This window comes from Acanthochromis polyacanthus, chromosome 6, assembly GCF_021347895.1.
Source record: "Acanthochromis polyacanthus isolate Apoly-LR-REF ecotype Palm Island chromosome 6, KAUST_Apoly_ChrSc, whole genome shotgun sequence".
Classification (NCBI taxonomy): domain Eukaryota; kingdom Metazoa; phylum Chordata; class Actinopteri; family Pomacentridae; genus Acanthochromis; species Acanthochromis polyacanthus.
Genome location: NC_067118.1, coordinates 14,068,119 through 14,090,498, shown reverse-complemented (window position 1 = coordinate 14,090,498; position 22,380 = coordinate 14,068,119). Strand labels below are relative to the sequence as shown.

At 41.4% G+C, this 22,380-nt stretch overlaps 1 protein-coding gene across 4 annotated transcripts; it reads right to left on the bottom strand.

The window, feature by feature from the left end:
- Window positions 1-241: 241 nt before the first annotated feature.
- LOC127534369 (uncharacterized) lies at window positions 242-18,773 on the bottom strand. 4 transcript variants are annotated; one of them, XM_051949398.1, is made up of 6 exons: window positions 14,898-18,773; window positions 12,180-12,282; window positions 5,523-9,656; window positions 3,887-4,171; window positions 3,600-3,727; window positions 242-3,210 (listed from the first exon to the last, which is right to left on the bottom strand). In XM_051949398.1, the coding sequence occupies exon 6, from the start codon at window positions 2,908-2,910 to the stop codon at window positions 1,786-1,788; it is 1,125 nt and encodes a 374-aa protein (XP_051805358.1). In that variant the 5' UTR covers window positions 2,911-3,210; window positions 3,600-3,727; window positions 3,887-4,171; window positions 5,523-9,656; window positions 12,180-12,282; window positions 14,898-18,773; the 3' UTR covers window positions 242-1,785. The 4 variants fall into 4 exon arrangements, with proteins under 4 accessions (XP_051805358.1, XP_051805357.1, XP_051805359.1 ...); XM_051949397.1 differs by lacking the exons at window positions 12,180-12,282; window positions 14,898-18,773 and having other exon boundaries at window positions 5,523-5,616; window positions 6,119-10,301; XM_051949399.1 differs by lacking the exons at window positions 12,180-12,282; window positions 14,898-18,773 and having other exon boundaries at window positions 3,887-4,054; window positions 5,523-5,616; window positions 6,119-10,301.
- Window positions 18,774-22,380: the final 3,607 nt, after the last annotated feature.

Below are 22,380 nucleotides of genomic sequence, written 5' to 3'. Positions count from 1 at the left end.
GGAATGAACAGTCTACACATTATGTTGTTGAAAACAATATATGTTTCATTTACATGTGTGATGTTAACAGAAATAGTATAACCTGTTTCTTATCAAAATGCTGACGTAATGAACCAACTCATTCCTACTTTCTGCTGTTCGGTAGGTTAACAAGGCAGATAACAGACGTTTGGAGCAACTGGCAGGTCAGTCATGAAGAATTCAGATCATCACAGGATATAAAGTGCCTTTGTTTCATAAATGGTTTTAACTTGGACAATAATCCTTTTTTTTTTTAATTAAAAAATGATCTCACATTGGACATTTAAGCAAAAAAACATTTCATAAGTCAACAGTCCAAAAATCCTGTTACAACAAAAAGACAATGTGGATTACCATACAGAAGAACCACCAGAGTAGTGAAGCTTCTGGGCAAAGAAAACAATAAAAAAATAACAATCACCACACAAGATGATCAAAATCAAAATGGCTACCTGTTAAGAAAGTTGAGTTTTTCAACCAAACATGTACAGGAACAACATATTTGTCATGTCTGTCAAAACCAGAAGTTATCTGCAAATCAAATGGCTTAAAGAAGCGCAACTCATCAACTTTCAGCAGGGAAGCATTTTCGTCATTTCCCTGTACCACATGAAAGGAATGAAAATGTTCTGCAAAACTAAGCGTCTCAAAGTCCTCTGTCAGAAGAAAGTACCCTCCTTCAAATACAGCAATGTCTTATTTAACCAAAGACTCCTCTCCTATGTTTGAGCAAACCAGAAGGCCTGGGCGACACTCTGTCCCATAGCAAATGATCCAAGAAGTCACATGAACTTCACAGTCCAAGCCAACCTGCAGTTCTCCTGCAATCAACTCACCATTTGGCAAATCACTGAGCAGAACATTTTTTACTGGTCCACAGTTAACACTTTCAAATGGCATTGATTCCCAGTGGTATGCTACTGCCTGCTGATGTTTTGGGGCTAATGACTTTGTGATATTTTTGAAACTTTTGATTGTGTTCTTGAAAAACCTGTTTGGCTTCAAATCTCATTGTCCAGACATGAAGAATTGGGCCTATTTTTCGAATGGATCTGGGGTAATGAGTCATAAAGTGATGTTTCGGGATCATTTTGCGATGCGAGTAAAGCTCTTTGAAAAGTTTATGATGATCGACAATGAGATGCTTAAGATAGACCGTCATGCCATCAGTAATGACTGGTGAAAATATGATGTTCAGAATTTGCAACAGAAGCAGAAAGTCTCCAGTGTGCATCTCCTTCATGCACAGTATCTCCAAATATTAAAGGCATATTCCGGACTAAGTAAAATGTCTGAATGGCACTGAGACCAATTCCATTTCCAGACTGCTCCAAGTTGATTCTGGTTGGTCGATTTTTTTCGCTCAACAAAGCCGTAATTGTATGAGTATATTCGGTTACAAACATCTTTCTTGGATATGATGTTGGTGTCTGAGAGGTAACCAAAAAGAAACTTCAGCTCAAATTGCCCCACTCCTAATATGTCATGCATAATGTCGACCGCAAAGTTGTCACAAACGTGAAAGTACTGCAGATCATTGAGTAAACATGTTCTCTTAACGCCAAATGTTGACTGCAGTGTAGGATCTGCTATGAGGTCATTGCAGTGCTGAGCACGCAGTACTTTACTGCGCAGTGTTATTCATGGATCATCACTGAAAACTGTCTGTGACGTCTTTGTCAACTAGACAAAAGTGGCAAAAATGGTTTGCACTGAAGGACTCAACATACCCAAGTAGTGTGTGCAACCCCAAATTGTCCCCAGTCACTTGTGCAATTGTTCCATGAATGGTTCATCAGAAAAAGGAACTTCAATTCCAGTACATTCAAGGATTTTCAGATCATGTACAAAGGGCTCTAAGATTGCATTAAATCCATACTTCTTTACATCCTCAGTATGAAAAAGTGCCAAAAGATGAATATTCATGAGAGCTGAGTGTATCTTGGGCGACAGGTTTCGTAAAACAAAGTATACACTTCCAACTTTATGGATACCATGCTTGGATCCCAGTGGATTTCCTGTTTCAAAATCATCATAGAATATCTGTATTTGGAGAGAATTTGGTTTTACAGAGAACAGAGGGTGATTTCTAAAATAGTTCCCGTCACAGAAATCTTTGTAAATCCCAGTTTCCTCACAAGGCTGCACAAAATGATTACAGATCTCTTGGTTGGTGAATATGAACTTCAAAGTTTCCAATAGAGGAATGTAAAATAAATCGTCTGTTATAGGAACTTGATTGTACATGCCAGTGGTTCCATTCCTTCTGACGTCATACCTCACACCGAGGGCAATCTCAACAGGTTCTACAGTACCCCATTTCTCACAGAAAATTTTTTTCCATTTTGTCTCACTCTTCAGCTCACTAAATGGATCGTCAAGGCTCTCAAAATAACTGTCAAAATTTCTTCTCATGTCTTCATCATTTGGGAGTAATTTTACAACATCCTCTTTGACGTTAGAATGCAGTTCCTCGACAAGTTCCTCCATATTTTCAACAACAGTTTTTATAACAGTAGTAGCCACACCACAGCCTTGGAGTTTTGCAGTCAGGGATGCACACATTTCCTGGGTATGTTGCCTGGTCTCAATACAACTTTGAGAGTTCTCTGGCTGATCTGGAATGAAATTTGAAGCCATTTGCTGATCAGACACATCAACTAAATGAGTGACTGGTCTAATATCAACTTGATATAGATTTTCAGTGGTGTGTTTACTATGAAGATGTTTTCTGAAGCCTGAAAAAGTAGAACATCTCTGGCAGCATCCATTCTGGTCACACATTAACTGAATTGTTTTGCCAGGATAAAAGGAATGAGAAAGCTTGAGATGATGGATCAACTTTTGAATGGAGACAAAAGTGGATTTGCAAACAAAGCATTTATACATCGTAGCTCTTCAGTTGAGGAGCTTAGCTCTAAGGTCCTTGACTCTAGGAGGTTTGTGAGAATGACCTACATTAATGTTGTACATGCTGCTTAAGGCCTGGTCATAAGAGATGCCAAACACATAATGTGTTTTGAAAAGTTCATCAAAGGCTGACAGGGAGGACTTGGCCTTGCAGGGAAGGAGCTCACCATCCAATGTGATGTAGTGCTCATGGATGCTTCTTCTTGTCGTCCCAACTGCTAGGATGTAGGGCTGCCTCCGCTGCTCTGTACCAGAGCGCTCCTGAAGGCTGCGACATGACTGTACGATAACAATAAAGAAAATGATAACTACACTATACGTAACATTTTGCTAGATAAGTCAGACTTTTACAGAAACACAACCTTTGATGGCCTTTTTCCATGCCAGACCTGCTCAGCATTTCATAATGCAATCATTTTCTTTTCTAGCATGGTCACACAAAGAAAATATGACATCAGACAGGTCATCAGTGTTGTCTACCTATGCAGACCTTACGTAATTTCAGGTATTTCCTTGCCGAAACGTACTCCGTTTAGTATTTCTGTGGCTGCCTACCTCAAAGGTAATCTGAGATGTTTGGAGTGGAATGACCAAAATTATTGTTTTTGAAGTATGAGGTACACTACTGCCTACAGGATGGGTAAAAATGGAAAAAAGAACACACTGACCTTTTGAAACCTGATTACATGGTCCACAGCTTCCTGGATACTGATCTTCACAGCTCCCTTCTTTCCACTTGGCGGTGGTGGCAGGAGGAAGGCCAGCAGTAGCAGCGAAGCCATGTCACTATCCCAACCTTAGAAGGGGATAGGGACATAAATACTGATACATAAATATTGAAATCTGAAAAGCTAAAAAACACTATTTGTCTAAACAACCATTTCTGGTGGTTGATAGATTAATCAACTTTCCAGAAGGTGGTCAGAGATACACCAGGTTAATATAAATAATTTACCTGGGACCTCACCATCCTCATCAGGGTTCTCCTCCGCAGACTGGATGAAGTAGTCAAGCAGGGGTGGCTTTTGGTTTGCTGTATGACTTTGGGCTTGAGTGTTCCCCATTTCTCAAGGAGTTTTGATGCAGTCTCAGCTCCAAATAACATGTCAAAGTCTTGCAACACCTAAAAGATGATGTTTTGTAGTTTTAACAGCTTCCTTCGCCGTACAGGGGTCCTGAGGAAAATCTAAGCTCTCCCTTTCAACAGTGGAGGGCAGCATTACGCATTCTATCGTACAGCCTGCCGGAATTAAAAGAAGAAGAAGAAGAAGAAGAAGTAGTCCAAACAGTTATGGCTTGTGCAAAACAGAGGAAAGCGCACGAGAGAAACCTCGCTCTGTTGCGGTCGCATCGTTAACTCCCACCTCTGGTGCTCTGATTGGTTCGGTCTGATCTGCTCGGAGCTTGAAAACCTGTCAAAATGTGTCAATGGAGGAGGGCTAGACCGTATTCCTGTATATCCCTTATAACGGGAATACAGTCTAGCTAAGCTAGGCTAGCACTGTGCTGCTTTGCTCAGGATCGTGGATCAACTTTTGTCTGTGATGGAAGGTTTCTCTCATTTTTATGAAGATCTGTTCTTCATCTGTGCTGTGTTTCAGGAGAGATATGGCCTCACAACACTGGTCTCCCTCCAACTGTTGCTCCTTAGTCACTTCTCTCTCCAACTCTGGCCCACTTCTGTCTGAGGTGTGACAGCTCCTTCTCCTACCTCCACAGTTACTGCCACTTCTGAGTTCTTGTGTGTTTTTAAGCTTCCAGGCAATGTAGCCCTCATTGCTCTTTGCATCAAAAAAGTGTTTCTAAACATAATTGACAGAGTTGGAAATGCTTAACCCGTTGCACTTCAGTTGTGCTTCAGTGTCCCGCCCGCGGTACACTTTGAGATCTGCATAAGCAATTTGCTAAATGTCTGAAACTGCAAACGCGCTTATACGAACACTATACGCCGATGGAAAGCTTAGATTCTCATGAATCCGCCGGTATAAACCACTTTCAGATGTGATTACCACAGCGGGTGAGAAAAACACATTTGTCCGACAAAAACGAATATCCATCCATCCGTTCTCTGTACACGGCTTCAACGTACACAGCGCGACTCACATTTCCGGGTTCATTATTATACACAGATGAAAATATTCCCCAAAAAACGGCCATAATCCAACCTTGGACATCCAGACGACACAAGCCAGTAAAACATTTTGTCCAAAACATGTCCTGAAGTCGGTTTATAATCCACGAATCGGTCGTTTTCAAGGAAATGCACCTCGCGATGCGCGTCCAATATATTTGTATTTCTCGTCATATTTTTATTTACAAATGTTAGCGATTTTTTGTACTGAAAATGGCTGAAATTGACTGCAGCTTAAAGGGTTAGAGAACAATCTTCACAAACAAAATATTGCTAACTTTGATTGCAATCTTGCATTAGCTATTACTATCAATGGTGTTAATTCTCCCCAAGCTACTTGCACACTTAACAATACTGATAAAATGAAGCCTGTGTGTATTACTTTTGAGAAACAACAAAAGCTGTGATCACAACCATAAGTGCTGGGAAACAAAAACCTTATTTTGATATCTATACTCACATAGCCTTTTTTGGAGTAGGGATCTTTTAGAGAGGAGAACAATGTTACTATCCCCACTGAGCACTGTGTTCTTTTGTCCATAGGTGGAGCACGCCTGTGGGGGTTAATGACACCATGTACAAAAAACCAATGCATCAGAAAATGTATTAGAAATATTACCAATATGATCTGTTTAGTTTGGCATCCATTAGTATTATTGTATCGTGATTTCTTGAAATCTTGACAGCAATCCTTTCTTTCTGTTAAGAATTAGCTTTCTCCTTTCAGTGAAGACACCCACCCCCTATAACAGTCTTTCAGCAAGATTAGATCTAAGTACCATCAAAAGTGGCACACTATTTGGAGGTCCACGTTGTTTGGAGGCGCCATATGAATAGGCTAAAGTATAACTATAACTAAACAATAGCAGTGTCCTGGTGTTTACATCATTATCTCAATAAAACCAGCTCACTCCAAGGTGATTCCAGACGACTGCTCATTGGCCTTTGCCATTTACTGTTCATCACTTGCTGTGTCTATTGTGACAATGATGTCTGACATTAAATACTATGAACGCACTCTTCACTAAATCATGAACCATGATGCATTTCACTTACCCGTACTTTTCCACCAGATCAGCAACAACAATGTTGACGAGTTCACGACGTGTTCGGTCCTTCATCTCTCCTCTCATTGCAAATTCTTTAAGTATCTTCTCACTTCCAGGCTTTTGTTCCAGAACTCTTTTGATAAACTTGGTGAGAGGAAGAAGAAAAGTAACCTGGCAATATCCAGATTAATAATTGTGTAGTACTTGATAGTACTCCACAATATCAATCTGGGACCGCTCCATGTAAATCCGTTCGGAGGAAAGAGGCACGGATTGGACAATGCAACAGTATGTCCCGCCTCTGACAGGTTTGTTTTTAGCCAATCGCGGGATCTTCACAACGAGCGGAGCCAATTGGTAGATTAAACTCTGACCAAAACCCGTAGGTAAAAAAGCACAAACATCTTTACCATCCAGAAATGCGCAAAGAGCCTCTCGTTGTTCTTCCTTCAAAGAAGCGACACGAGATTCAGCTAAAACTGACTTAATAGCAGCATCTATACGATCGTTGTCCTCCGTTGCCGTGTTTGTTTTGATCTACTGGCGCTTGGTGTCGTCTTCACACCCGGATATCCCGCCCCACACACGAATACTGCTGCGTGATTGGCCCGTGCCAACTTGGCTCTGTACAAACAGTGAATGCGGGAGCGGAGCAAGATGGTTTCTTGAGAGATTTGTGAACTCACAAATATCGCGAGAAATCAACTTTCTGGCAAGGTTAGAAGAAAAGAGTAAGACCAACAAACAAAATGCCAAAAATACCAATATTTATGACATAAGGAGAAATGTTTCACCTCTTTGGCTTGTGATGAACTATCTGTTAAGAAACCGGTGGGTGAACCCAAGCAGCAGGCAACAGACAGGCAGTTAAATTAATAAAGGAGTTTTAATAAGAACATAAAATCACTCCTCAGGGGAGGCACAGAGACAAAAAACAGAAAGAGGGGCAAAACTAAACTAACTGAGGGCAGACCAGACGGCCGTGGAAAGGGCTAAAATAAAACTATACTAACAGGGAGGGTGGCTCGCGTTATGTCCGGGGGATGGGAGACGAGGTGAGGGGCTGAGCTGAGGGAGCCGGTGGTGGGTATGTGATGAGAGCTGAGGAGTAGATGGACCAGAAGCAGATGGAGGAGAGGTGTGGAGTGGAGAACGGGTGATGAGCAGACGAGGTAATCCAGAGAGTGGCTCGTTGTGGCAGCGTGCAGCGTGTAACGGCCCAGCGTCAGAGCTGAGGCAGAGCCAGGCTTTTATCAGCCGATGATTGCCAATTACGAGCAGCTGGGCTCGTCCACAGCTGCTAGAAATCAGCAGAGCCACCGCACCGGAGAGGAAGAGGGCGTGACACTATCATCGATATGCTGACTTTTTGGGAACATAAGAAGGGTGTCATCAAGGCGCTGTCTTTTTGGCGACATCAGAGAAGCATCACTGTCTGATGAGCGAGATGACAGTGACAAGGTGTCTGTGCACGAGGACAGGACGGACAAATCTGAAAAAGGGGGACCACATAATTTTCTAAAAAAACTTTCTCCTTGCCGTTTCATTCAACAGTCCACAAGCTCAAGAGATGAGATAGTATCGGGAGACTGGTTCCTGGAAACTCTGTCTGCTTTTCCTTGCCAGTTATTGACTACATATCAGTTTTGGTGGCTGATGTGTGCCATGTTTTAAGCAGCATAGGCCATGATAGGTAACTGTCAGAAAGCGGATTCTTTGGTACTGTTAATGAGGAAAAAACACTCGGAGACAAGGATGACTCAGAGTCAAAATATTCATTTAAGAATATTTAGTAAAAACACATTGGATAGTACAGAAAATACATGCATGCAGACTCCATGTTGATCTAGCTGGCATCAGACTGACTTAAACTAAGACAGTATTCCTCTGCATGCAGCTGTTCACAACAAAGAGCGAATTCTAAACTATTACATGAGTTTTTAACTAAGAAGGTGTTGTCTTCTGATTGGTTCACACTGCCGGATGTCTTCAGTCTTCGTCCAACCACAGCCGTCTTCACCCTGTAATCAGAGTACTTTGCATGTGTGTGTATGTGCCTTCCTGAGGTGTGACTTCCTGTGAGTTTTACACAGACTACAACTCAGCTTTCTGCAGACAACAGGTCTGAGCTTCTTGCTGAATTTATGCTGAGCTTTGAGTTTTATTAATTCAGCTTATTAAATTTATATTTCATAATAGTACAACAATATCAATAATTTAATTATTTGTATAAGGCAGATTAATCTGATCTTATCCCTATTTTACTCTAGGATCCTCATAGGTTAATATAGGATTTCTATGCCTGTCCCCAATTTACTGTTAATTTAAGACATTGTTGATTACATTTTCTTTTAAGTATTTTTCTTATGAACATTATATTTTAATCTTAATTCCCCAATATTGTTTTATGGTTTAATACTTTAACTTTTATTCTTGTTTAAACATCTAGCTGTTGTTTGAACTTTTCACCCTTTCTCTGTCTTTCTGTGAGTACGTGACAAGTTGCTCATCTCTGTAACCGCAGACCCCCCTTTTTTCTTTCAGTTTTTCACAACTTTTAACGGATGTTCTTTACTTTAATTAAGAAGTTGTCACCTGACCACGCTACTGCCATCCTAGATGCTATTCTTGTTCCAGTTTGTCAGTTTTGAAGCGAGGGGGAAAGTTCTTCCCCCAACTCTTGAAAGATCAGATGTAACCGCAAACCTTTAGTCAAGCGGAGCATGAAGCATTTATCTTAAACTTACTTTCCTTAGGTCTGATGTTGAAACCTGCACCCTGCTTAGATCAACACTTTTCACCCTGTTCAGAGCTAGAATTCAAACATGCATTCTTAAGCACTTTATTACATTTGATTATAGGGTTAATACAAGTTGCAGACACACATAATATGATCAACGAAGGTTAATGATGAATGTAAGTAATAAGTAAAAGAGTAATTAAATGATGATTGTAAGTAATGAATAAAAGTAATAACATGATGATCATGAGTAATAAGCAAAAGTGATTAATATGATGATTGTAAGTAAAAGTGATAAAATGATGATCATAAGCAATAAGTAAAAAGTGATAAAATGATGATTATAAGTGATAAGTTAAAAGTAATAAAATGATGACTGTAACTGATAAGCAAAAGAGTAATTAAAATGATTATAAGTAATAAGCAGAAAGCAATAAAAACATGATAGTTTAATAGATATGTAAAATGAATATTCCCCACATAACCTACTAGATGGAAAGACTGTTTTTGTAAGTATTTGTGTCAGCACTGTTATCAGTCAGTCCACTTAGTTTTTACTCAGATGGGCTCTGAAAGATTGGTAATCCAACTCGTGAAAACCTAATATTTTGTGTGACAGAAAACTGTAACTGAACATAGGAACTGTCCAGTTATTTACCCACTACAGAGTCAACATCAGAAATAGGCCACAGGATGTCAGATTTTTCCTCCAAGATATCACTGAAGACCTCTTTGTCAACTTCTGTTCCAGTGTCATCCACCACATATATGTCTGTCTCAGTGGGTATGCTGAACTTCTCTGTAGCTTTGAATACAAAAAAACCGAAATGAAACGTGGAATATGCTGTAATGTTAAACTTGCCGTCACAGATACAGAGGTTGTTATGCTTAAAATGTCACAAAGCAGGAAAACAATCAGCTTTAAGCATAATTTCATAATAATAATAAGCATAATTTTAAGCATAATAATTACCTAAGGTACAGGCTACGAGTAATTTTTGAAACTTAGTTTATGAGAAGATAATGGCCTGTCTCTGAAAGTAGTCTACCTCCATAAGGCTTAATGCTCTGCTGTGCTGAAGTAATCAAGAGCCTGACCATTATCATACAGCTTCTACATTCCTGTTGGTGTTCAGTAACTACTGTAAAACAGTTACTGTATCTGTAGATTAAATTACTTTAAAATCAGTGGCAACAGTGTCATTCATAAAGGTAGGTGTCATTCTAGACCCTTTCAGTTTGCTAGCCTGCTGTCACTTCACAGTGACTATTCAGTGAAGTTCATTTGGATATGCATAAACATGTCTGGGATGACCTGATATAGATTCATAGTCCACTGCTGCTACATATTCATTTCACATCAATGCTCAACAGAAACTCTTGACAAAGAAAACTAATGCTGCTGACACTACTTTTTTAAAGATATATATATATACACACACACACACACACACACACACACACACACACACATATATATATATATATGTGTGTGTGTGTGTGTGTGTGTGTGTGTATACATATATGTACATACACTGCTCAAAAAAAATGAAGGAACACTTTTTAATCTAAGTATAGCATCAAATCAGTGAAACATGTGGGATACTGATCTGGTCAGTAAGTAACTGAGGGGCTTTTTAGTGAGTTTCAGCTGCTTTGGTGTTCATGAAATTAACAACAGATGCACTAGAGGGGTAACAATGAGACACCCCCCAAAACAGGAATGAGTTTACAGGTGAAGGACACTGACATTTTTTTCTTCCTAATGTTTTCTGACTGTTTTTCACTAGTTTTGCATTTGGCTAGGGTCAGAGTCACTTCTGGTAGCATGAGGTGATACCTGGACCCTACAGAGGTTCCACAGACAGTCCAACTCCTCCAGGATGAAACATCAATGCGTGCCATTACCAGAAGGTTTGCTGTGTCTCCCAGCACATTCTCAAGAGCATGGAGGAGATTCCAGGAGACAGACAGTTAGTCTGGGAGAGCTGGACAGGGCTGTAGAAGGTCCTCAACCCATCAGCAGGACAGGTATCTGCTCCTTTGTGCAAGGAGGAACAGGATGAGCACTGCAATAGCTCTACAGAATGAGCTCCAGCAGACCACTGGTGTGAATGTCTCTGATCAAACAATCAGAAAGAGATGTAATGAGAGTGGTCTGAGGGCCCAGCATCCTCTAGTCCCCGCTGTGCTCGCTGACTGGCACCGTGGAGCTCGGCTGGCATTTGCCATAGAACACAGGAATCTGCAGGTCCACCACTGGTGCCCTGTGCTTTTCACAGATGAGAGCAGGTTCACCCTGAGCTCATGTGACAGACATGAAAGGGTCTGGAGAAGCCGTGGAGAACGTTATGCTGCCTGTAACATTGTTCAGGATGACTGGTTTGGTGGTGGGCCAGTGATGGTGTGGGGAGGCATATCCATGGAGGGACACACAGACCTCTACAGGCTGGACAATGGCATTCTGACTGCCTTTAGGTATCAGGATGAAATCCTTTGACCCATTGTCAGACCCTACATTGGTGCAGTGGTCCTGGATTCCTTCTGGTGCACGACAATGCCCAGTCTTATGTGGTAAGAGAACTCATGCAGTTCCTGGAGGATGAAGGAACTGATAGCATTAGCTGGCCCCCACGCTCACCTGACCTGAATCCAATAGAACACCTTTGGAACATTATGTTTTGTTCCATCAGACACCATCAGGTTGCTCCTCAGACTGTCCAGGAGCTCAGCGATGCCCTGGTCCAGTTCTGGGAGGAGATACCCCAGAACACCATCCATCGTCTCATTCAGAGCTTGTCCTGACATCGTCAGTCATGCATACAAGCACATGGAGGCCATACAAACTACTGAATACCATTTTGAGTTGCTGCCAAGGAATTTCAGAAAGATGGACCAGCCTGCCACATCAGTTTTTCACTTTGGTTTTGGGGTGTCTTGAATTTAGTCCTCCTGGGGGTTGATCATTTTCATTCCATCAAATAATGTGGCACTTTTCATTCCTAACACATTATCCAGTCCATATCAATGCTAAGATCCAGTTTGTTTTTTTCCCTATATTGAAATATGATGTGTTTTCAAAGTGTTCCTTTAGTTTTTTTGAGCAGTGTATATTACTATGCAAACTAATATTAGGAAACATAGACTTGAAGTTGTTCCTTAAGTCCCACCTGCACATTACCCCAATTTTTGTACCAACAGGATTAACGCTACTATGATAATGTCAAGCGAACACAAGTAAGAATGGTTCTAAGAGAAAAATAAAAATCATGTGACAGAGTAGTTATATGGTGCCTGTGGGTACACGACGCAGAAATATTAACATTACCCTCCTGAAGAAAAGCTGAATGTGAGACTCCATTTAGCTTGATATATTTCTTCTTTCCACAGTACTGCACTTTGAAAAGCATCGCTGTAGTTTTCCAACATTACTGCAACACAAACATGCAGTTAGTACACACGCAGGACCAAACACGCTTCTACCGACTGACCGCGAATATCATGATTTCAGGAGGGAGTCGGGAGTTATGAGCGTAACGTAAACTGTTTATAGCATTAAGCTAACGTTGACCTCAAATTAGAATAGTATGCAGAGCGACAGCTACCTATGGATAGCTCAGACACGAATGCTGTATTTTTCAGCCTACAATATACAACCCGGTCTCACAAGGATTCATGAAACTGTCACGTAAATTAATCTATGGTTTCGTGCACACCGACACGATTTTGTCATGTTTTTCGTGCTGCATACAATGAAATTCAAATCAATGTATTTCAAGCGGAGGATATTTTGTGCCACTGAGAACGTATTTCAAACGGATGTGCTACAACCGGAAAAACTACTGCAACGACGGGTTTGATTTTATTTTCATATCTGAATCTTAATCACACCCAGTGGTGTAGTCTACGTGACACGCAGGTATACGCCGTATACCCATGATAAATGTTCCAACTTTCCGTATACCCACTTAAAAATGCACAAAGATACGCATACCCAGGGGTGTAAACACGCAGGCATACGCCTTATACCCACTAGAAAAGGTCCTGAATTTCCATATAACCACTTAAAAATGTGCAAACATACAGTGCCTTGTGAAAGTATTCAGCCCCCTTGAACTTTTCAACCTTTCGCCACATTTCAGGCTTCAAACATGAAGATATAAAATTTTAATTTTTTGTCAAGAATCAACAACAATTGGGACACAATCGTGAAGTGGAACAAAATTTATTGGATATTTTAAACTTTTTTAACAAATAAAAACCTGAAAAGTGGGGCGTGCAATATTATTGGGCCCCCTTGCATTAATACTTTGTAGCGCCACCTTTTGCTGCAATTACAGCTGCAAGTCGCTTGGGGTATGTCTATCAGTTTTGCACATCCACAGACTGAAATTCTTGCCCATTCTTCCTGCAAAACAGCTGGAGCTCAGTGAGGTTGGATGGAGAGCGTTTGTGAACAGCAGTCTTCAGCTCTGCCCACAGATTCTGGATTGGATTCAGGTCTGGACTTTGACTTGGCCATTCTAACACCTGGATACGTTTATTTGTGAACCATTCCATTGTAGATTTGGCTTTATGTTTTGGATCATTGTCCTGTTGGAAGATAAATCTCCGTCCCAGTCTCAGGTCTTTTGCAGACTCCAACAGGTTTTCTTCCAGAATGCTCCTGTATTTGGCTCCATTCATCTTCCCATCAGTTTGAACCATCTTCCCTGTCCCTGCTGAAGAAAAGCAGGCCCAAACCATGAGGCTGCCACCACCATGTTTGACAGTGGGGATGGTGTGTTCAGGGGATGAGCTGTGTTGCTTTTACGCCAAACATATCGTTTTGCATTGTGGCCAAAAAGTTGGATTTTGGTTTCATCTGACCAGAGCACCTTCTTCCACATGTTTGGTGTGTCTCCCAGGTGGCTTGTGGCAAACTTCAAACCAGACTTTTTATGGATATCTTTGAGAAATGGCTTTCTTCTTGCCACTCTTCCATAAAGGCCAGATTTGTGCAGTGTACGACTGATTGTTGTCCTATGGACAGACTCTCCCACCTCAGCTGTAGATCTCTGCAGTTCATCCAGAGTGATCATGGGCCTCTTGGCTGCATCTCTGATCAGTCTTCTCCTTGTTCCAGGTGAAAGTTTAGAGGGACGGCCGGGTCTTGGTAGATCTGCAGTGGTCTGATACTCCTTCCATTTCAATATGATTGCTTGCACAGTGCTCCTTGAGATGTTTAAAGCTTGGGAAATCTTTTTGTATCCAAATCCAGCTTTAAACTTCTCCACAACAGTATCTGGGACCTGCCTGGTGTGTTCCTTGGTCTTCATGATGCTCTCTGCACTTTAAACAGAACCCTGAGACTATCACAGAGCAGGTGCATTTATACGGAGACTTGATTACACACAGGTGGATTCTATTTATCATCATCAGTCATTTAGGACAACATTGGATCATTCAGAGATCCTCACTGAACTTCTGGAGTGAGTTTGCTGCACTGAAAGTAAAGGGGCCCAATAATATTGCACACCCCACTTTTCAGGTTTTTATTTGTTAAAAAAGTATAAAATATCCAATAAATTTCGTTCCACTTCACGATTGTGTCCCACTTGTTGATTCTTGACAAAAAATTAAAATTTTATATCTTTATGTTTGAAGCCTGAAATGTAGCGAAAGGTTGAAAAGTTCAAGGGGGCCGAATACTTTCACAAGGCACTGTATGGATCAGTATGTTTTTTGACATAACGTTCACTTTCCCGTTCATAAATTCGTCTTCTCTGTGTCAGAAAGCGGTGAAGCTGGATGGGGCGTTTTCCTGGAGGGTCTATATAACCTTTGGCTATCGCCACAGTCCCTGTGAATGATTTTGATTGATTCTTTTTTCTGATTTAATTTGATAAAACCTGTGGAGGCTAAAGAGCAGCTGCCCACAAACACAACTCTCAGAGGAAACGGCTCACACAATAAAACTAGACAACAAGACTCATGATCACAAACTCTGAGCCGGCTGCAGGATAAAACACTCCTTTTCTCTTCACTGTATTTCTGTTTTTCTTACCTTCCATGAGAGCAGCTGTTTACACTGCAGAGATGTGAGCAGAAACTGAGAGATGAGATTTTATTTTAGGAGCAGGTATTAAATGTGCTTCTTTATTTCATTTCAATCCATCCAATTTCCTTGAAGAGCTGTATCGCTGAATTAATCTCCCGGCTCTTATCCGGACTCTGGCTTTAAAAACTCTTATCCAATTGCAAACTTCTCCAGGCCGGCGGGTCGGAGGAGGAGGACTCTCGTTTTCTGAGGCTTTCTTTAATATCCAGATGCTATCGCCGCTGCACACTGAGACAGAGAGAAGCTGCAGACGTTGACTAAGTAAACCCAGCGGGGCGACACTTGTTCTCTCTGCTCGGCCTCCACTTCATTTACTAAAGAGATCTTATCCTTTGTGCTCAGAGACTCTTAGCATTCAGGATAATCAACCAGAGGACTCCCCATCCTCTCTCTGCTTCTTTTTTCAGCTTTAAAACAGATGAAACAGACACTAAAGATAACGAAGAAGATCCACAATAGCAGGATGTTCCTCCAGTAGTCGTCGTCCGTCAGCAGGAAGAGGAATGTGTGCTCCTCGGCGTCCTCGTTTCAGATAGAATCCTGAGTAATAACAGCAGCAGGACCCTCTTTCATGTCCTTTAACTCCCTGTTTCCATTCAGGGAGGATCTGCTGCCAGAGACGTGGCAGGAAAATAATGTTTCAGCCGCTGGTGTCTCAATGCAGACGTCCAGCGGAACAAAGACGAGTCGGTTTGTTCCACTTTAAGAAGCGTCCTGTTGTGTTGCAGCGATGCACCATCGGGTTTTATTCAGGAAAACAAGCAGATTTTCTTTAGAAAACACTTCTAAACTTGGTTCTCACATATTTTTGAAGCCTCTGTCGTTTAGAGTCATATTTATAAGGAGTAACTTCAACATACTCAGGGGTTTTTTTGTGTAAAATGTTTTCAAGAAAATCTAAAACTACAAGCAGAGATAACCTGAATCACCACGGCGGTTCTTAACTTCCTTTAACCAGGTTTTTTAAGCACGTTCTATACAAGAAGCCGTTTATGAATCATCCGACTCTTCTTCTGCAAAAAACTGCTTGTTATGATGCAGAATATAGTAGAATATGAACATTTATTATATTAAAAAGCAAAATTTTTACTGCAAAGAGAGGACTATTGGTAGGAACTGTTAATATACACCACCGTTCTAAAGTTTAGGGACCCAGACCAAAACTCCCACGTTTATCCGTGTGCTAACATAACTGCTGGCATGCTCATTCCAGACAACTGGTCTCTCTCTGCACTGCGCCCATCGAACAACAACACAGCATTTGAATATCATGCTTTAAAGGTCACTACTCTCATCAAAGCATATATTCTGGTTGTGTACCGCCCACCAGGGGGTAATCTGGATGACTTTGTCTCTGAAATGGACATGTTACTCTCTGACATCCCTGATGATGGCACACCACTGATTGTCATGGCAGACATGAACATTCACATTGACAGACCTCAGGCTCATGACTTTTTGGCACTCATCTCCTCTTTTGCACTTGTACTGGCTCCATCTCCTCCCACCCACAAAGCTGGTAAGGTCCTTGACTTGGAGCTGACTCGTAACTGCTCCATAGCAGAGGTGACAGTTACTGCACTACGCCTGTCAGACCATTTCTTGGTAAAATTTGCAGTCACCAACACAGATGGTCTCCTTCTGCAGAAACCTGAAGTCCCTCACAGCAACTCAGCTGTCTGAGGAGGTGAGCTCTGTCATGCCTGACCTCTCACACTTCTCCTCCCTTCCTGTTAATGAGGCTACTGAAACACTCTGTTCCTCTCTGGCATCCTCTTTGGACAAACTCTGCCCCCTGGTGTCCAAACCGGCCAAGAAAAAACAACCAAGTCCATGGCTCTCTCAAGTTCTGAGAGAACAAAGAACTGGACTCAGGGCAGCAGAAAGAAAGTGGCGTAAATCCCAAAACCCACTGATTTGTCCTCATACAAACAGAAACTTGCTTCCTTTACCTCCTGCTTGCAGTCTGCAAAGAAAACTTTTTATCAGAACAAGATCTGTTCAGCTTCTGATTCCAGAAAACTGTTTATGGCGTTCAACTCCTTGCTTTCTCCTCCAGCTGCTCAGCCGTCCACTGAGCTGACTCCAGACATGTTTGCCTCCTTTTTCACTGAAAAGGTGGCTGCAACCAGCAACCAGTTCTCTGAGCCTGACCAGTCCAGTCAGCTCTAACCCACTACTGCTCCTTCACTCTGCTCTTTTGCTCCTCTGAGCGAGGATGAGGTCTCCAGGCTTCTTCTGAGCTCTAAACCTACAACTGTCCTCTCGATCCAATACCCACCAGCATCCTGCAGACCATCTTGCTCACAATCAAACCTGCAGTCACGCACATTGTCAACTCCTCCCTGGAAACTGGCATCTTTCCTGCTACTTTTTAAACAAGCCTGCGTCACCCCACTGCTCAAAAAGCCTCATCTCAACCCAGCCCAGGTTGAAAACTACAGGCCAGTCTCACTTCTACCATTCCTGTCAAAAATACTGGAGCGCTCAGTATTTAACCAGGTCTCTGAACATCTGCGGAACAACAACCCACTTGACCCTTTTCAGTCAGGCTTCAGGTGCGACCACTCCACTGAGACTGCACTCCTATCAGTCACAGAATCTCTGCGGCTGGTGAGAGCTGCTGGTCAGTCCTCTGTCCTACTGCTGCTGGACTTGTCTGCTGCCTTTGACACCGTGAACCATCAAATCCTCCTCTCCACTCTCTGAGCTCGGCATCTCAGGTTCTGTCCTGTTGTGGTTCAAGTCCTACCTCACAGGCAGATCCTTCAGAGTAACATGGTGAGGGGAGGTGTCAAGGTCACATGACCTATCAACTGGGGTCCCTCAGGGGTCAGTGCTTGGTCCCTTACTCTTCTCTCTGTACACCACCTCACTTGGTGCAGTGATCCGCTCCCATGGCTTCTCCTACCACTGTAATTCTGACGACACTCAGCTTTTCCTCTCTTTTCCACCTGACGACACAACAGTTTCAGCTCGGATATCAGCATGTCTGGCTGATATCTCCACATGGATGAAGGAACGGCACCTTCAGCTGAATCTGTCTAAGACTGAACTCATGGTCTTTCCAGCTTGTCCATCTGTTCAGCCTCAGATCAGTGTCCGACTTCACTCGAGCCTACTTGTGTCCACAAACTCAGCCAGAAACCTGGGTGTCATGATTGATGACCAGCTGACCTTTAAGGTTCACGTGGCCTCAGTGTCTCGATCTTGTCGTTATGCCCTCTACAACATCAGGAAGATCAGACCCTTCCTGACCCAACAGGCCACACAACTTCTGGTTCAGGCTCTTGTGATGTCACGCATTGACTACTGCAACTCTCTTCTGGCAGGCCTCCCTGCATGTACAGTCAAACCTCAGCAGATGATCCAGAATGCAGCAGCACGTCTGGTCTTCAACCAGCCCAAAAGAGCTCATGTCACTCCCCTGTTCATCTCCCTTCACTGGGTTCCAGTTGCAGCCAGAATCAAAACACTTACAAGAACGGCCCCAGCCTACCTGGATTCCCTGATCCAGGTCTACTCCCCTTCACGCCCACTTCGCTCTGCATGTGAGAGACGCCTGGTGCATCCAGCCCAGCACGGCTTGAAATCTCTAGCCAGACTCTTCTCCTCTGTTGTTCCCAAATGGTGGAACAAACTACCAATCTCTGTGCGTTCTGCTGAGTCCCTTTATACTTTTAAAAGACAATTGAAGACTCAGTTGTTCAGAGAACACCTAGGCACTTAATCTGACTCCACCTTAAGGGTAGAATAAGTCAGGTGGTCCAAAACCCAGCACTTATTTAGAGCTGACAAAGTTGAAAAAACAAATTAAACAACAAAAAACTGAATTCTTGCTTGTGTTGTACGTCGCTTTGGAGAAAAGCGTCTGCTAAATGAAACTGTAGAATTGTACAAGGGTTTTCTAATCATCAGTGAGCCTTTCAGCACCATTAGCTAACACAATGTAGCATTAGAAGACAGGAGTGATGGTTGCTGGAAATGTTCCTCTGTACCCCTATGGAGATATTCCATTAAACATCAGCTGTTTACAGCTACAATAGTCATTTACCACATTAACTATGTCTACACTGGATTTATCATTCATTTCATGTGATCTTCACTGATTAAAAAACTGCTTTTCTTTCAACAATCAGAACATTTCTCAGTGAGCCCAGACTGTTGAACGGTGGTGAATATAACACCAAACAGCTTCTACTTCTGTAGTGGTCATGTTTAGTAGATAAATCAAGTGTTTTTGTGTACAGTATCTTAAAAATCTCCAGGTTTTCTGTTCATTTATGCAGAATCAGCTGATTTATTGGGTTCACTCCAGTCTGATGTTTTGGACTCTAATCCCACATTTCTTTGTTTTGATCGCTACGTTGGTCCTGATTCTAAATCTGAGACCAAAACTAAAAGTAGACTGTTTAGAACGAGCAGAAAAACCAAAAATGTTTCTAACATTTCTGGTAAATCTGTAATCAGTAAGCATGTTTGTCTGAATGGTGGCAGATGAGCTCAACTTCACACATTATGGGATGTTTAGACTAAAACTGATTCACTCTAATGGAGAATGAATGAAGAACAATCATGAACTAAAACATCTGCAGCTCTTTAAATTCATCACTGAAACCAATGAAAGCGAACCAGTCTCACCGTCCTCAGTCTTTCTATGGTTCTGTCCAGTCGGTGAAACGTTCTGTCCACAGAATGGTGCTGGTTCCCCTGAACTTCCTCCATCTGCTGTTGAGGAATCATTAAGAGGAATAAAGCCAACAGGATGAACTCTGTGGCTGTAAAACAGTCGATACAACAGGAATGGCTCCATATATTCATTAAACTCCCTAAATCAGACTAAAACCGTCCAGAGAAACCAGATGGTTCCAGAGTTCATTTAAACATCAACTTGTCCTGAAACCCTTCATTTCTTCAGCAGCGTTTTGCATTTTCACCATTTTCAGATCCTCCAGTGTCTGCAGAAATCAATACGTACTCCGACCTGAATGAGAAAACTGTCATCGCCTTCAGAAAGGACCGACAGTATCCTGGTCTGTCAGCAGCTGCAAACTATGGACCAAAAGAAGAGAGAATCCTGAGTGATTCCTCACCTTCAGGTTTCTGACCTGCTGATGAGCTCTACCTTCATCACCGCCTCCTCCAGCTGATCCAACGGTTGGATTTCAATCCATCTTAAAGCTTCTCACATGTTTAATTTACTGTTTCTGGACAATAGATCCACTAAAGACGACGCACAAACCAAAAGAAAACATCTGTCCCAAAGATTTTTGCCTTTTACTCAAAAAAAGTCAATAAAAAACAACAAAATGACAGGAAGTCTGCAGAAATGAGCACAAATATTCACATAACGGACAAAAAGAGGAGATTAAATGAGACGAATGAGAATAATGTGGGGATGCAGACTTTAAACTATACATCAGCTACATTAACGATCAATAAGAATTTAAGTTAATGAAATGTACAAATATTAATCTGATGGGAAAAGCGTTTTTAGCCACTGTATCAGTTACGTTAAAAATGTCAAAAACAGGAAAAATTAAACACCTAAATCATAAAATCATTTCAGATTATTATTCACTGACTGGAGAATTTCTGAATTAAAATGAGAATGATCACCCTGAATATTAATGAGCCAATAATTAATTACTAACACAGCAGATGTTCATTTTTGCTTCAGAAAATGATTTTTAGCTGCTGACAATAAATTTGTTACGAATCAGAAGAAGAGACAAATGAAACATCATGAGTTAAACATTCAGAATAACGTCTTCATTTATGGCTGATGGTAAGTTATTGGGTAGAACTGAGTTAAAGTTATGGATCGGTTCACTGCTCTGTAGAGTTTATTAATCTGGCTGTGAATGATTACCGACCGATCAATAACCGATCAATGACTGAAACGATTGAGCTGATGATGATAAAACTAATTTTGCTGCAGAATCATCTCAGTTACATCAGGAATCTGAAGAACAGATAAATTTGACACAACACAGATAGATTAATGAATTAAATTTTTTTTTAAAATAGCTACTTTTGGACTTAAACTTCTGTTAAACAGCAAACGAGCTGCGTCTGTTTCCATTCTCTGGTTGTTCTCCACCTTGGATTGTGCTGCATTCACTCACTTTTTACCTTCATTATGGCTCCCAGCATAAGTCAGACTCTTCTGATGCTGGAAGAAAAGGAAAACCGTCTCCATGGAAGTGAAATTAGACAGAATAAAACGCTGGGAACAGAAACACCGACCAACTGATCCATGTCATGATGCTTTGTTGTCATTTTCACCGGAGTTCTGACTTACAGTAAAAGTGGACTTACGTAGGTCCGTAGGAACAGAACTCTGGTGTAAGTAGAGGACTTCGTGTATTTAAAATTCTTTACTAGTGACTGAAGGCAGCAGACGAGCTGCAGTTTTCCACAGTAGCTACCTGTAAACTGATTAAACTCTTTACTGTAGTTTGATATCAGAACAATCACAGCTGATCTACATGACGAAGCTTCACTGCCATGAAATGAACCCTAGAATCTGTCACAGCAACATCATTAAGACTTAACCCTCCTGTTGTCCTCATTTACAGGCACCAAAAGTATTCTTTCCTTGTCTGAAAAAATCCAAAACTTCAGCAAAAAAAAATAATCCTGAAATTTCAGAAAATTTGCGAAACTTTCAGGAGGAAACTTTTAATAATTCCTTCAAAGTTTCCCCCAAATTTGGCAATAAAATTCTTGTAAATATTTTCAAAAAGTGAGTAAAAATCTTCCAAAAAAATCCTACAAATATCTAAAGTGATTTCATATTTATCAGTAAAACTTCTGATATTTTGCTGGATTTTGGTTGATTTTTATGTGAATGATCTTAAGGAAACATTTTTAACATTTCTTTATTTCCACCAGAAAATGTTCAAAAATTTCCCAAAAATGTTGAAAATGTGGACATCAGAAGTTTTTTCAAACTTTAAAGCGGGTCAGTTTTGACCTGCAGGACGACACCAGGGCTAATGCCATCTTTTAAAGGGATTTCATGCTTGATTCATCACTTTAATGTCGTTAGAAGCTTATAATTAGAGTCCTGCTGCTCCTGAATGAAAGGTAAAAGTTTCCCAGCTGTGCTAGCCAATGAGCATGCTAGCTTAGCATTAGCATTAGCCTCAGGTAGCCAGTTAACCTGGACAGACACCTTTTTGATAACTTCATCGACTCGATTCCGCAGTTAGCCGTTAGCTAGCCGGTATGTTCTCTTCCTACAGACTTTAATCATCAAACTCACCTGAGGCTCCCCCTGGTGGTGCAGCAGCAAAACTACAAAGCATTTTCCAGTACGCATGTTCTTCGTTTTCTCCTTCAGTCGATAGAATTGCTGAACTAAATGAATAGATTGACACGTTTTTCTAGAATCCCTGAAGAAAAGCGTCCTCCTCCTGTTAAA

What these genes read in the sequence shown, in the direction of transcription:
- LOC127534369 (XM_051949398.1), bottom strand. Translation starts at nt 2,910, where the DNA reads ATGTATAAATGCTTTGTTTGCAAATCCACTTTTGTCTCCATTCAAAAG.